Genomic DNA, 15,082 nt, shown 5'->3' with positions numbered 1-15,082 from the left:
TCCCATGCTGTGGTCAGGCACTGTAATTCCTAAGAGGTTAAAGATGCTTCCCAGGTGCTTGGGAAAGGAAACACAGCCTGTAGAATTGCCTATAAAAATGATTTTTGTCCAAATCAACAAATCACCTAAAAAAGGGAAAGTGCAACCTCTTCAAGGGTTGAATCACAGAATTATGAGGGTTGGAAAAGCCCTCTAAGATCGTCAAATCCAAACATCAACGCAACACCACTGTGCCCACTAAATCATGTCCCCACGTGCCACATCCACACATGTTTTTAATGCTTTCAGGTGTTTAAATATCCACATTCACTGAGAATTTGCTAGACCTGGACTGAGACCTGAACTGCTCTTCGTGCTCCTTGGTTGTACCACACACAGGTCTCATCATGACCCCTTTGCCTTCCCCCCAGGTCCATGGCAAGGCAGGGTTTGAGGATGAGGAGAAGCCAACACGGCAGAAAGAGCGCTGTGCAAACAGTTTACATGCTCCAAACCAATAAATGTGTGAAGAAAGACTTTGCAGACGATGGGGTGGGGGAACTGAGCTAAACTTCTCATGAGATGAGGCTGTAAATCACGGCGGCAAGCGGGGTGGATATTCCCGCTCCTTATACGGGACATTGGAGGATCCTTTCCAGCTCATCTGTCAAAGGATGAATTCACGACAAAACTACCACTGCCAGCGCCATTGGCTCAGCTAAATATAGTAGTGTCCAGAGGGAGGATTTTGCAAATCTAAATAAAGATGGTTACTTGAAGAAGTTGAGAAAAAATACAGGGCTGAGAATGCAGACAGGATCTGGTCCTGACTGTGGAGGGCAACCTGAACTGTGCACTCTTACGCCTTCAATAAATGTTACTGCCACTAAGGACTGCAACATGTTTTTTAAGAGAAAAATGCGGTTTAGGCTTGGATTTATAGATTATCCTCAGTGTTTGATTTGTCAGGGAATTAGGAATCTTAATTTTCCTGTGCTCTGCTGGAAATCACAGAGTTTGGATCCAACAAATACTTCTACATACTTTGGCAATACATTTAAAAAGATGTGGCATAGTTCTACTAATTGCAACAATGACAAATGAGGAAAAAACCCCTGATCTTTCCACAGCAGCCTATTTTAGCACTGGTCAAAAAATGAAGATGGAAAACAAATTTGGTTTTAGTTCCATTCAAAATCATTAACACGGCATTTCCTGGGGACAGAGGAAAAAATAAGACACATTTGTGCCCATCTCCATGTTACTGCAGCTTCAGGTTCTCCCATTTGTCACAACCAATTAAAAAGCTGTTCAGACTTAATTTATTAATTCCAAATATTTTATATCGGTATCAAACATTGGATTTTGATATTGATATTTAGTCAAGATACAGGTGAAATTCCAGCCGTGCACTCCATTTCTTCATTAACTCCAGACACCAGTGTAGACTTAGGATTTTGGGGCTTTTTAAGGGCAGCTTGCTCCGCCTTCCATGTGTGAGAAATGTCGTTAGAATTTCTATTGACAAACCTAATGAAAAAGTGAGAGGAAATGACTGCTGAATCCTTTGGGATGTCTAAAAGATATCAATATTTGTAGTCATTAATTCCTGTCCACTCTCTCAATTACTGCGCATTGCTCGGCAAATGCATTTTTGGTTAATAAATCAAATACTCTCAATTAATAAGCATTCCTCATTGGATTTTTTTTTTCTTTCTATAAATGGCACCTTTAATTGTGTGGAATTTGTATGGTGGAGGGACGGGCTGGGACTTGGTTCCCCTGTGCAACTGGGAGAGGGCTTGGAGCTGCAGGGTCCCTGAGAGCCAGGGGTCTCCTGGATACACTTTTATTTCCATTTTTGTAAGCTGTGTTGGAGATGTGAGAGCACTTCTTGCCCTTGGAGCAGGGGAAAAAGAGTTGGGCGGTCCTGCGTGCAAAGGGAGCAGGGTTTGTGGTGGGGGGACCAGTGATGAAGAGGCTAGGGTCTGTTCCCCCTCCACAGCAACACAAAAAACCCCAAATAATTGGATTTTTTTCAGAGAATTGTGTTAGGCTCAAAGTATCTCTTTTTTTTCACACAGCCTTTCAGTTTGATAGAGTGGGAATATGATATAATAGGTGAAAAATGTATTTGCAATAGAGGAAAAATAGATTTTTTAAATGTAATACATTTATATTAATGTATTAAATATTACAAATAAATTTTGTATTTATTTATTTGTATTTTAATGAAAACTAAATATTGTATTTCTAGAAATATATACGTTTAATATATTTATCTATTGAATAAATTTTTGAAAATATGAAGAACTTACTGGGCTCAAACTCACTGTGGACCCAAAGACACACCTGCGATGGTTAGGAAGCTGTACTGGTAGGAAAATTCACCTGCTTTGCTGGATTTAATGCCTTCGAGCTCAGGAAATCCACAAACACGCAGGATTGGAGCCACCGGGTCCCATCACATGCTCTGCCACACCAGGGGAGGACGGAGCATCCTCAGATGCCTGTGTTCATGGGCGGCGGTGACAGTGAGGGTCAGTTCGCCCATCTGCGAAATGGGCGAGTGCCGCCACTGAAACGGAAAGAATGCACAGTATCACTTGACAGTTGCTGTATATACAAGTTTATGTAATGATGACAAATAGCACATTTCAATTACAGCAACTTTCCTGTAAGGAAAAGCTGGAAGTTTCTAAGAACTGATCTGATTCATGCGCTACGGCTCTTGGCTGCTTTACGACTGGAAAAAGCCCTTTATCAAATGGCTGTGACTGCAGCCGATAAATGCCAAAATAAGCTCGAATTGGAGGCTGGGGTGCAGGAGGTGCTGCCTCCTGCACTTGCTGCCATTAATAATGCTGGGGGTAAGGGCCAAAAACCTCCCATGGAGGGTATCAAATTCACACAAAAATTCATATCGAATCACACAAAAATTCACATCAAATTCACACAAAAATGACACCGGGCAGGATTTGTCCCGTCCCCCCAATGCCACAAAGCCACCTCATAGACTGCTGTTCCCCAGCACAGACACGGTTTTGCTGCCCTTATTTCTTGGCTTAGAGCCACACAGTGATTTCCCAGGGAACAAATGTGAGCTTTATTCAACCCGAGGGCGATCTGGGCCTGGACATGAGAAGGAAAATCCCCTTGAAGTGTAGTGAAAGCTGAATCCACATCTGCAAAACCTGATCAAAGGAGGAAATGCAGCCTTTTAACTGCAGAAGGAATGTGGTGGTACAGGAAATATGTGGTGGATCTGGAGGGGGCTGGAGCCACGACTCCAGGGAAGCCAGAAAAGAAGGGATATTTAGGATTATTGGATGTATTATCAGCTTGGTGTGCTCTCCTACCATCCACTTCACCCCCTCCCCATAAGGTTTCTGCATTTGACATTTCAGTGAAATCTCATTTTGAGATGGGTGATCTAATCTGGAAACGCTGATCAAGGATATTCAGATGAACGAAGAGTAATGGGAAAATTACTTCTGGTTTCTGCTTTCCTGGGAAGGGGGCAAGCGCATGCTGCTTCCTTTTTATAGCTTCGCTCCGTGCACACAGGGAATTTTGAGGGGTCCAGCCCATCTCTGCCACCCCTACAGCCCCAGGGACATATCCTGGTGTCGATACCCATAACTGTGCACAGTGCTTGGACAGGTCGATAGGATTATCCTTGTACTTCACACCAAAACGCTGCGTTGACCCGGTATAGGAAGCACAGTCTTATCTTAATTACAACAAATGGAAGTGCTTCCCTATTTTCCAAAAGTAAAATCATCAACATCATTTTCTCACAGGAAAATGTAAATAAATTCAGGATCGTTTTATCACCTGATTTTGAATGCGAGTAGTATACACAAAGGTCAAAACAAGTAATACATGATGGAAATTCATAAGCATATTTTAATTAAAATTTCTCCAGCTCCAAATATAAGCCAAGTCATTACCACAATTAACAGTATGTTATTTTTTTCTAAAAAAGGGAAAGACTCCTCTTTGGAAAGTTCCTATTATTTACCAGGTATTGGATTTCACTTCATTTTTAGTACTCCATAATTAACAGGTGAAAAAACATTTAACCACATTTCCAACTTAATTTTAAAAAAAATCTAAGTTAAATCAACAGTTTTTAAGCTGGACTGTTGGATTAAAAGATGGGAGGAAAAATGAACTGCACACCCTGAAGAAACCAACCCCTGTGCCTCGCACCCTGTCAACACCAGTGCAACGAGCAAGAAACACTGCTCCGCACTGGGAGAACTGGGATAACACTGCTGAACGCCCACCATGGCTGCTCTGGAACACAGCCCACAGCTCCACACAGTCCACAGGACCCTAGCGCAGCAGAGGCGGCCCCAGAGGAGAGCATGGCCCCGCTCAGCTGCAGCAGCAGGATAAAAATCACGGCACAGTGAGGGATCCCAGGAACGCAGCCTTGTGTTGAGCAGAGTGAAATCTTCTAAGGCGAATCAAAGGCAAATCTTTAGCAATGTGGCTTTCTGTGCCAGCTTCGTCAGCCATTTCAACCTGCAGTTCCAGGTTTCGGTTTGTAAATGTCAAGCCTTGTGCTCTGCAAACTGCAATGAGAAGGAAAAATGAGAGTTAATTCTGCTATGCACCTGTATCGACCGTGCAGTTTTTTTTTTCCTTTTCATAAATAAGATACATTTTAGCATTAGATTATTTTCATGACCCGTGCTGGCATATAGAAATACACGCAGTTACTATTGCTAATTTTCCCTGTCACCAAACAAATTTCCTGTCTGTACAGTACATTGAACCACTATTCATCTGCAGGACTCCAATTTACTCTTTACTCACCAGTGCCACCATGTTCTCTCAGACAAAACTATGTTTCAAACATCTTTATTTTTTAATTATTTTTTTGTGATGCAGGTGCCTGTAAGGATGAGGAGGTGGCAGGAGAGAAGAAGGTGGTGCTGAGCCTGGTCCTGCCTTGGCCATTGGCTTGGAGCTGACTCAAGGTCCACCAAAGTTTGGGAACTCTGTCCTTGGTGTCCCTGCAAGAACTCCCGAGGACCCCCCAAATCTGCAGAATTCCCACTCAAAGGAAACAAATGGACAAACCGAAAAGAGTTATGGCGCTCCCACAACACCAAAGTACGAGCTGGAAGAATTATAGAAGGTACAGTACAACACAGCATACTCCGCAATGAAACACTGGTACATTGAACCGCCAAAGGGGATCCATCAAAGCCAAGTGCCCACACTTTCTCTTTTTCAGTTATGACTAATGCTTTCCAGTTAAAAAAAAAACCAAAACCCAACTCATTCCTTCAGTCCCAGCATCAGCCGATCCAAAGCAGAGCTCAAAGCTGTGCAGGACCAAAAGACAACATGCATTTAACCTCCCTTCCCCTGCACGTGTGTGTACCCATACACAAACATACAGACACCCCATATGTTTTAGGAAACCTGCCAATTTTAACCTATTGTTTCAAATACAGAAGGAGTAGAAACAGTGCTTATAAATGAAATAGTGCTATACAAATATTGGACTCGATGTCTGGTAGAAGCTCATTTCTTGAATATATTTCAACCCTCTCTAAATCTGTGACGTGGACAACCCGAAGCACGCTCTGAGCACTGTGATGCCTGTCCAAGTGCCCCCTTCAGCCTGATTTTAGGGGCTGTACCCGTCACAGACACCAGGGCCACCTCATCTGCTCTGTCTGAACCTGTACCGATTCAAATTGCACCCAGCAAGGCCTGAAAACCTTGCTGCGAAGAGAAACTGAACAAAAGCTTTAAAACCGAACACACACACACACACACACACACACACTGCAGCATTCACTTCTGAGTAGTTTAAAGAAGAACTACCTGCAGACAGCAGAGTGAGAAGGGCAGAGGAGCAGAGGGAAATCACTTTTAAAGCACTAAGGAAAACCTGACTTACCGCAGCTTTCAGGGCTTGGTCTAGGTCTTCCAGTAAATCTTCTTCATCTTCTAACCCAACTGACAGGCGAATTAATGTATCGCTGATGCCGAGAGCTTCTCTGTGTTCTTTAGGCACCGAAGAGTGAGTCATGATGGCCCTGGAGGGAAAAAAACAGCCTTTTCAATAAGAAGCATTTACTTTTTGTCAGTAAAGACCAAACAAATCGGTTTGCTGCCAGTATCCCTTGAACATCTGTAAAGCGCCTACACCTGCTGGTTAACCCAGATGGAAGGAGATCCCATCCACAGTTACTGGCAATTACACTATCCACAGAGAAGTTACAAATGTTGAATAAAATGGTGAATGAAAATAGGATACTTAATAACCTGGAAATGAAAAAGAAGGAAATAAAACCCTATTCCTCTTCATTCAAGATGTTTTTTCTCCTAAAAAATAGTTTCTAAAAGCTCTACTGTGAGCATGTGGAGAAATAGCCATAGTACACAATCTCCAGTATAAAATCTCCGTACTTTTTTTTAACTTCTGTTGTCTCAGATCACTTCTCAAAGTACCACTGATACTGAAGAATTTATTCTCTCCAGCTATGGAGGATATAGGCGAGAAGCTATTTCCCCCATACACCTGACACCCACCAGTGAGCAATTACCTTTCAGCTGCTGGAGTCTATTCTACAATGAGGAACTGAAATGATTTAGCATATAAATTTAGTCATAACTTTCCATGTATCTTTTTGAAAAGCAAATTGGATTTCAGCAAAATAATCCAATTCCCTAAAAATCCTACTTCTAGCCCTTTAATCTAGACAGGAGCAGCTAAATATTACCAAAATCCCCACAAAATGTACCTGACATTGGACACAGCATACTGCAGATGCCCTCTTGTGTAAGCACACAGAACAACAGAGCCTTTTCCTCAACCAGATCTGCTCAATACCACCCAAACACAGAATCACACAGAATCACAGAATGTTAGGGATTGGAAGGGACCTCAAAAGATCATCTAGTCCAATCCCCCTGCCGGAGCAGGAACACCCAGATGAGGTTGCACAGGAAGGCGTCCAGGTGGGTTTTGAATGTCTCCAGAGAAGGAGACTCCACAAACACACACTGATTTCTTGGATTTGCTATCTGAGCAACACACTGTGTCCCCGTTGGAACAAGGAAGCGAGGAAATCCTTTCCCCACTGGATTCTTATATTCACAAAATTCACCCTCATTCCCAGAGTGGCCACTGGTTTTTGTGCTACACAACACGCAATCCTGGAACCCCAATTATATGCAAAATACCTTGGCTTTGGGTACTAGAAAACTTTAGAACTCCTACAGTACTTTTTTCTGTTACTTTGCAGCTTTTTTTAGACTTTTAAGATGAAGAACAACTTACGGATGCTCTGCTAGGCTCTCATATCCGCCCAGACTCTCAGCCAGTGCAAAAACCTACAGGAAAAATTAAACAGAAGTTAACGTAACAAGTGTGAGGTTATGAATGCTTAGAAAGAGACAGTTAAGGAAAAGCGAATGGTTAGCTTTGGGTTTTTTAAGTTTTTCTATAATAACTGTAACATTTAGCAGGTAAGAGCTACTAAGAGTTAGAACAGACTTATTTTGAAAACCAGCCTACATTTCTCAGTGCTCAACAGGACCAGTGTTTGTGAAATGCTCACTGTCAGTTAAGGGGTATTTTAGCACTGCCCTTTGAATTTTGGACACACATTCCTGGATTACACAAATTCACACACAAATTCACAATCTATTGAATGTACTTACTGCCCTCAACAATTGTCTGCAGCCCCAGTTGCTCATACTGACTTCTTTATATCCTGTACCATGATTAAATGCTCTTTCTTATGTAAAAGGATATTTTGTGGAAAAAAATCCTATCTTTAGTAAATTCACTTTCAGTTGATGACATTAGCAGACAAGATGGGGAGGAGAAGGAAGTTCTAATTTACCTTTGTCAATTATTGCTGGTTTGTTCTTCATAGAACAAAGCAGCAAAAGCACCAGAGCAGGATGTGAATTAACCAGAGATCAAGAGTAGCAAACACATTAAAGAGCACAGGCAGAATTAACACATTACAAAGGCAAAAGCAAAAGCCTGTGGTTTAGGTAAAATAAACAGACAACTGTTCTCCAGACTGAGGAACTCCTTCTTTGCTTCATGATTCATGTCATTTCTCAAGGGGTTTTTCCCCTGATGAGCACTTTGAAGTATTACAACAGCATTACATCAGCCACAGCTTCCCTGCTTTCAGATACTCAGGGTATTTTTGCAAAAGGCTGGGGCACAAGCCCTCAGTTAGAAGCAATGCCCGGGCTCTCCTGGATATACAACACCCTACTGAGTAAGTAAACGAATGAGCTGAGGCATCTTTTTCTTCCCTCCCATTAGCCTCCCCTTTCCAAATAATCTATTATTTAGAGACGCTGACACCCAAAATCCCAGCTGTATTTAACAGCACTTACCTTTACATTCTTGAGAAAGGAAGTAGCGTGTTTAAGACCTCCTTTAAGGTAAAAGGTGACCATGCCAGGACAGCCAGTGCACTGCCGCTTGACCAGCTCATATTGAGGGTGCGAAGGCAAGCCTGGAATTGGTAGAAGTTGCTTTAAATTAATTACCAGCATTTCAAAGGGTAAAGCACAGCTGTGGAGAAACAGCCCATTGCCATGGGGGACACCCCAGCCCGAGTCACCCAATGCGAAGGTGCATGGACGCCACGTAGATAATGTCACAGTCCCCAGATCCAGCTGCGCTCCGAGATGTCACCTGCTCTGAAGTCTGGCCAACCCACCTGGGAAAATGACCTTCTCCACCTGGGAATGGGACTCAAGAAAGCGAGCGACAGCCAATGCGTTGTGGAAATGTTGCTTCATCCGGATTTGTAATGTCTTCAAGCCACGGCTGCACAGGTAACAGTCAAAGGGAGACGGAACGGCTCCCAGAGCTGCAGAAATTGAAACGAAATTTCACATGAAATATAGTTGTTTAGCATTTTTTTAAACTAAACAAAGTCCTAAATTCCAAAATTTCTAAGGTTAGAACGAGACAAGCGGAGAGACATCTGAAGCCATCTGTCTTCCTCATCTTACACACACGGGATGCTCATTAATGAGCTGAATTAACAAGCTGAGGACCTTCAAGGATTAAATTTATTAGACATAATATGCCTTTACTTCTTCTGTTGCAGACAGGAGGTAGAACAGAAATTTATTCATTACAATCAAGAGGCAGTAAAATTGTTGAAATCAACCTATATATTAAAATTGTACATCAGACATATCCTCAGTGTGTGAATGAGTTTAAAACCCCCAGTTGTACTTGAGACGAGTTGGATAAAGCTAAATAAATAAATTTAAAGTTTGTATGACTCTTTGTGTATGAAGTCAAGTGAATATAGGAAACGATGATGCTCTTTCTGCCATGGTCTTAACTATAACCTAAAGAGACACAGGACACTTCCCATTACAAGCTGGTATATCTGGATATGATTCATTTTAAGGTATTTCCTACAAGGACTACTCACAGTTTTGTAAGAATCTGAGCCTTTCATGGAGTTCGTCAGAGTTTACTGAAACAAGTCCCATCACAACATCACTATGCCCTACAAATTCAAGAAGACAAGAACAGAATCAGTCGCTCCATCTGCTCCAGGGCTCTGCCACAACCCCCATGTGCTCACTCTTAGTGCCAATGCAGTGTTGTCATTTAGGCAGTTTTTCTGTCACCCGATGAGTCCTCTCCACCCAAGGATGGGGATCAGGAAAAGGAAAGGAGACCCACGGGTTGAAATGGAAACCGATTTAATAAATCATAATAAAATCCAGTATTAATAACAGTATAAATATAAAGTACACAGTTATACTCAGCTCATATAGTGATAGTGAGCTGTGGTGGCCACAACAAGCAGGGGAATAGGCCTTGGGGGTACAATGATGGGTGAGACCCTGCTGTGACAACAGCCATCGAGGAAAGAGGGCTGTTCCCAGCAAACTCCCCAGATTTTAGTGAGCCTGAAGTTTATGGTATGGAATAACCCTGTTGGCCAGTTGGAGGTCAGCTGCCCTGGCTTTTGCTTTCCTCAGCTTCTGCACCTAGGTAACTCAAACCACTGAAGACCTCGATCACTGCACACCAGTGGATGCTCCACCACAGCCCTAAGGAACCTCCTTTGAGCCTCACCACCATTCCCAGCATCTGCCTCCTGCTGCAGTCCCTCGCTCTGCCTCAGTCAAATTAAAGCCAAGGTGGCTGTAAACACCTCTGGGTCCTTTACTGCAGTCAGGTCAATATTCCCTCTCCCAGAGTTTAGGAGCTATGAAGATAAATGCCCTATTCAATGCTCCATTTCCTCTAATGGTCCATTTAGGAATGACTGGTGGACACACTGGTTTTTGTGACCTGCCCGCAGCCAAAATGGGTTTTAAACAGCCTGAGCTGTGTTGGACTCGCACACTTACCATTCATGTACTTAGTTGCAGAATACATGCAAATATCAGCCCCCAGAGATAAAGGACGCTGAAATGAAATGAAAATAAAAGGTGTGATTAAGGTTTTTGTGCACTCTGGGTCATTCCAAGCTATCCAAAAAGGCTGTGATCAAGCACAGAAAATAATGATGGGTGGGGAAACTATCAAAAACTCACAAAAACTTAACCCAAAACTTAACATCTTAAACACAAAAACCTGAGAATGACGATAGATTGGATATGTGACAAAAACAACAGTACAGGAAAGCATTCAGAATTCAAGATAAGCACAATAAAAAGAACCTGCAATAACATGTGATTTAAAGGCACTGGTATAATAACCACTGGCTTCAGGGAGAGGAGTGACTGAACACATCCAACATACAACCTGCTCATATTTGTGACAAAAATTTAAAAATAAATGTTGTATTGCTTAGCTGAGGCAGGGATAATAATGGTATTTACTTAAAGTACTTTTCCTTAGAACATGAAGACCTCAACATAGTCAGCAAATCTGATGGGCAAGAAGTAACAAAGTATTTTGGTTTTAATTTGTCACTAAGTAACAGACTTTGCACACAATATAAACGTATTGTAACAACTGCTGAGTACCAATATGTTAAAAGGTAATGAAGTGAGCAGATTGAGAATACAAAACTGCTGCTGTCAGATGAAACACGGACGTCTGCGCAAGGATAGTATAACCACCAGCGCCTTTTACACTCATTATTGCTACACAAATCACTCTAAAATTATGATCTTCTCAGTACAGTGCAGCAGCTGCAGTCCAGAGGGATTTAAGGACATGATCTTTTATGCTTCTGAGAATTAATCATTACAACTGACTTTCCCTTAGCACCAGGCCAATAACAGATACATTAACTAGCTCATATCCAGATGTCCACTTCTCTTCTAACACATCTTTCCACAGTAATACACACTGCGGGGGGCAGAAATTGCCAAGCCTTTGGTCCGTACAGGGCAAACTCAAGTGCTGCTTTAGCTAAGCATTAACACTTCCTGTGAAGCCCTCTTAATTTATAAAGATCCTGCTACCCCTACCAAAAACACTTTGCCTTTTGCACTCACAACAAAGTTTTACCTTAGACCTAAAATTCAAGACATTAGCTTGTTCTTCCACGTAATATACATGAATGTTTCTAGCCCATGTTAAGATCAACAAGACTTCGAAGTTTATTATTCCAAAGCATTTTTAGAACTTAAAAAATTGTCTTCATTTCGTGTATTCTAGTTATAAAAGCAGAAAAGTGATGCCAGTTGTTCGAGATCAAAATTACAAACTTCTAAGCCACACATCCACTAAAATATTGAAGAAAAAGGAACCTGAATATCTCAAAGAAGGATTTAGCAAAGTTTGCTTGTTTTAACTTCTTTGTTCCACTATCTTTTTTAGAGTATCAAGTGGTTCAGAACAGACCACATACAAAGGAATTGGTATAAGAAGGCTGAAGCTAGGAAACAGGACACTTTTGAACAGGCCTGTTGTTTTCCATCAGTAAGAACTAAAACCCATGGTTTTTGAGTGACACAGAAGCCATTCTCCCAGTGGCTTATCTTGATTCAGTGCATTTACTTGACTGCTGAGCTATACTGGTTTTACTGGTACCATATTGGTATATGGCTAGCTATAAAACATGTTGCAAACCACCTTCACTAATGAGAACAGTAGCAGTGCATGGGTTGTATTTACAAACATAACAGGAAATTTTACAATGCATGGAGCAAAACTACACCTTGGTGATGCTTCCATTTTAAAAATGTATCTTTGAATATGCTGAGATAAAGGGGTAATTGTGACCAAGACAAGTGCTTACCTGGAAATAGGCAGACATGAAAGTGTTGTCTACCACCAGAAGAACATCCTTATGCTTGTGGACTACGTCTGCACAGGCTCGGATGTCAATGACTTTCAGCGTGGGGTTTGTGGGCGTTTCAATCCAAACCAGCTGCAGGAATTCAACACCAGAGATCAATTCAGAGATTTGACAGTGCTGGTGAGGATATGTGTGTAAGTCATAAATGCTCATGAACGTTAACTCATTCAGGGTCAGCTTCCCATGCAGAGTGGGAAGAGGAAGGCATCCCTGCTGAAGAAAGGCGAGGTTTCTCGGGAGAGACAATATTCTCCACAAAAACAACTGATACGTGGGAAGAACATCAGACTTCTGAAAACCTAAATGCACCACATCTGAGGAAAGCCTGACACAGCCAGAAGAAAGTCCTGATGCCCAAAAGTCTGTAAGCCTTTCCCAGCTGTTATCTCCCAGGAAAGCAGGGGGTTATTTGCTCCAGTGCCATGGAGCACCTCTTCCTCCTCTGGCCTTGGTGTTCCCTCTGCTGTTTCTTACCTTTTCCCTTCTCCTCCTGGTGGTTTTTGCCCTTTTAAAAAATGTTTTCCATGAGGATCCACAAAGGTCACCAAGTGGCTGCAGCGAGGATGTGCTGAGGACAGCTGTGTCCCAATCTGTGCCCACAGGGGCCACCTTGCAGCCCTCTCTGCCTGACACATACACCCAGCACAACAAAAGCAGGAATTAAGTTATTTAATGACATTAAGCAAATAAGTTCAGCAATTTCCCTCTCCCCTACCTTGCTTTTCGGTGTAATTGCAGCTTCCAGGCATTCCTTCCTTGTGCAGTCAACAAAAACTACATTCAAACCCATTTTCATGGCTACCGTCCTGAAGTATCTGTTTGTGCCTAAGAAAATCCAAACAAAACCAAAAAAATCAGAGACAGAAAATGAAACAAATCCCATAAATTTCCTTCATTGATCTCCACTCTCTTGGGTGTATACACGGAAAGTCAGGAGGGTGCGGTTTTATGCTGCACACCATAAATGGCACGAGTATTTTTTTTAATTTAAAAAGTTTAAATATTGCTGTAGTCTAAAACGTAATGGAAAAGTAACAATGGGAATACAGAATCAGAGTGATTTATGAAATACTTTCAATCCATAGCTGTTAGGGTTTTTTTTAAATCACAAAATTAGAGTCCATTTTTAGTTTGCCTGCTTCTAACTTCTCCTCCAGCCCTTTGCCATTCCAGTTTTTATATCCTCTTTCCCCCATCCCATTTTCAATAGCCTTTTTCCCACCATGTATTTTCAGCCTTTTTTTTTCCTATTTAATAAGCATCACTGAGAATCTGGGGGAAGAAGAATCAAGGGGCAGCCTCTAGCTACTGTGTTTCTTATCATTCCATTCAATAAAGATATAGTGAGGGACATAAAGAAGTGGTTATTTCCTCCCTTTCTGTCTTTGAAGCCTTTCACTGGAAAGATTAAAAGAAGAAACCAGAAGCAACCAGTTGACGACTAGATGTGTAATGCACTGAGTAACTGGCAACGCTGCCTGGATTAAAAATTAATTCATTAAATCTTCCTGCCAAGGTTATTCAACATTTACTCACTTATGCAGATCAGCAGTTTGCTATCTATCCATAAAGTCATAGTACATGCAGCGTAGGATCCTGTGTGCCAAATGCTGTGCCTGAACTATTTCATTTTTTTAAGGAAACACTTTCATTTCTACAATAAGCTATGTATTACATTCTCTCTTGTGCTGTAAGAAGTTTATTCAAGCACAGGAAATTTTCACATAGGCTGTCAACACTACAAACACAAACCACAAATAAGTTGCTTTATAGTGGTCTGACGTACTTTTCATAACAGCACACTACAAAAACCTGAGATGGAAGCGAGAGGTGACGCTGAAAGTGTCCTTTTAACAAGTGACAGAAACGGCTCAGGATTCAGAGGTGACAACTACTGACAGCTTCTCCTCACACCTCCCAAAATGCAGCTTCTCTTTAACACGTCCCAGGCAAGGTCCTTTCCAGCACCGTCCGAGAGCTTTTTGGGTATTTTTACTGTTTCTCTGACAACCTTGAACACTGCAGACTCATTTGCATTAGCCAGCGCAGCACTGCTTTCCTATACAGCCAGGCTTTTTATAAAAAACACTCCAAAAGCTTACCAAAGCTATTGTGTGCTCGAGGGAGCAGGGATATGTGTCAGTGCTTGGTGACTCAAAGCTTGCAATTCCTGGGCTGAAGCATGAAAAGCTGCACAGTGCAAGGGTGTGCAAGAATTAAATATTATTATATAGAATAGAATAGAATAGATTATATATTAGAATACATTATATATTAGAATACATTATATCATAATATATATTAAATATAATATTTGTGTAACTGTGAGAAAATGAACAGGACAAGTGTTTTGTTACAGGTGCAAAATGCAAAGCAACACTACAGATTGACCTCATGACACAATACCAGGATTTCTGAATCCACATCAGCTCAGAGGAAGCGAATAAGATTTTTTTTAATATGATCCCAGGGAAGGATTAAGGGGCTGAACACATTCTGGCCACAGCAGACAGTGGCAGATCTGTAGATGTACCGTGTCATGGGGTATGAGCTCTGCAGAATAAGGATGGCTGTGGAGAAGCCTGTCTGTTTACATTAAAAACATGAAAAAAATTCAGGGAAGAAACAATGAAAATTCATTTCTGCAGAAACCCCCACAGGCTGAGGCTTTAATGAGCAGGCGAACTGGTTTTGGTTGAAAAATTCACCTCTGTGTCCTTCTGAAGTGAGGAACTGATAACGTGCTTTGGCCAAATGATTCTGATTTACTGAGTTCTGTGGTGGAAGGGCCGTGAATTGAAGGTGCAGAT

The 15,082-nt window shown here is 41.7% G+C and overlaps 1 protein-coding gene across 1 annotated transcript in view; it reads right to left on the bottom strand.

Moving 5' to 3' along the window:
* Window positions 1–4,386: 4,386 nt before the first annotated feature.
* Window positions 4,387–15,082, bottom strand: part of CTH (cystathionine gamma-lyase) — a 13,913-nt gene continuing 3,217 nt past the window's right edge. Inside the window, exons 4-12 of the mRNA XM_010187941.1 lie at window positions 12,988–13,097; window positions 12,213–12,344; window positions 10,369–10,426; window positions 9,435–9,512; window positions 8,703–8,855; window positions 8,374–8,495; window positions 7,292–7,344; window positions 5,902–6,044; window positions 4,387–4,562 (exon numbers count right to left, since the gene is read on the bottom strand). Coding sequence (XP_010186243.1) covers window positions 4,387–4,562; window positions 5,902–6,044; window positions 7,292–7,344; window positions 8,374–8,495; window positions 8,703–8,855; window positions 9,435–9,512; window positions 10,369–10,426; window positions 12,213–12,344; window positions 12,988–13,097 — 1,025 coding nt within the window. The remainder of the gene's footprint in view (window positions 4,563–5,901; window positions 6,045–7,291; window positions 7,345–8,373; window positions 8,496–8,702; window positions 8,856–9,434; window positions 9,513–10,368; window positions 10,427–12,212; window positions 12,345–12,987; window positions 13,098–15,082) is intronic.

The sequence above is a fragment of the Mesitornis unicolor genome, unplaced genomic scaffold, assembly GCF_000695765.1.
Source record: "Mesitornis unicolor isolate BGI_N332 unplaced genomic scaffold, ASM69576v1 scaffold30787, whole genome shotgun sequence".
NCBI lineage: Eukaryota > Metazoa > Chordata > Aves > Mesitornithiformes > Mesitornithidae > Mesitornis > Mesitornis unicolor.
The sequence above is the reverse complement of the archived record's forward strand: the minus strand, read 5'-3'. Positions and strand labels throughout refer to the sequence as shown.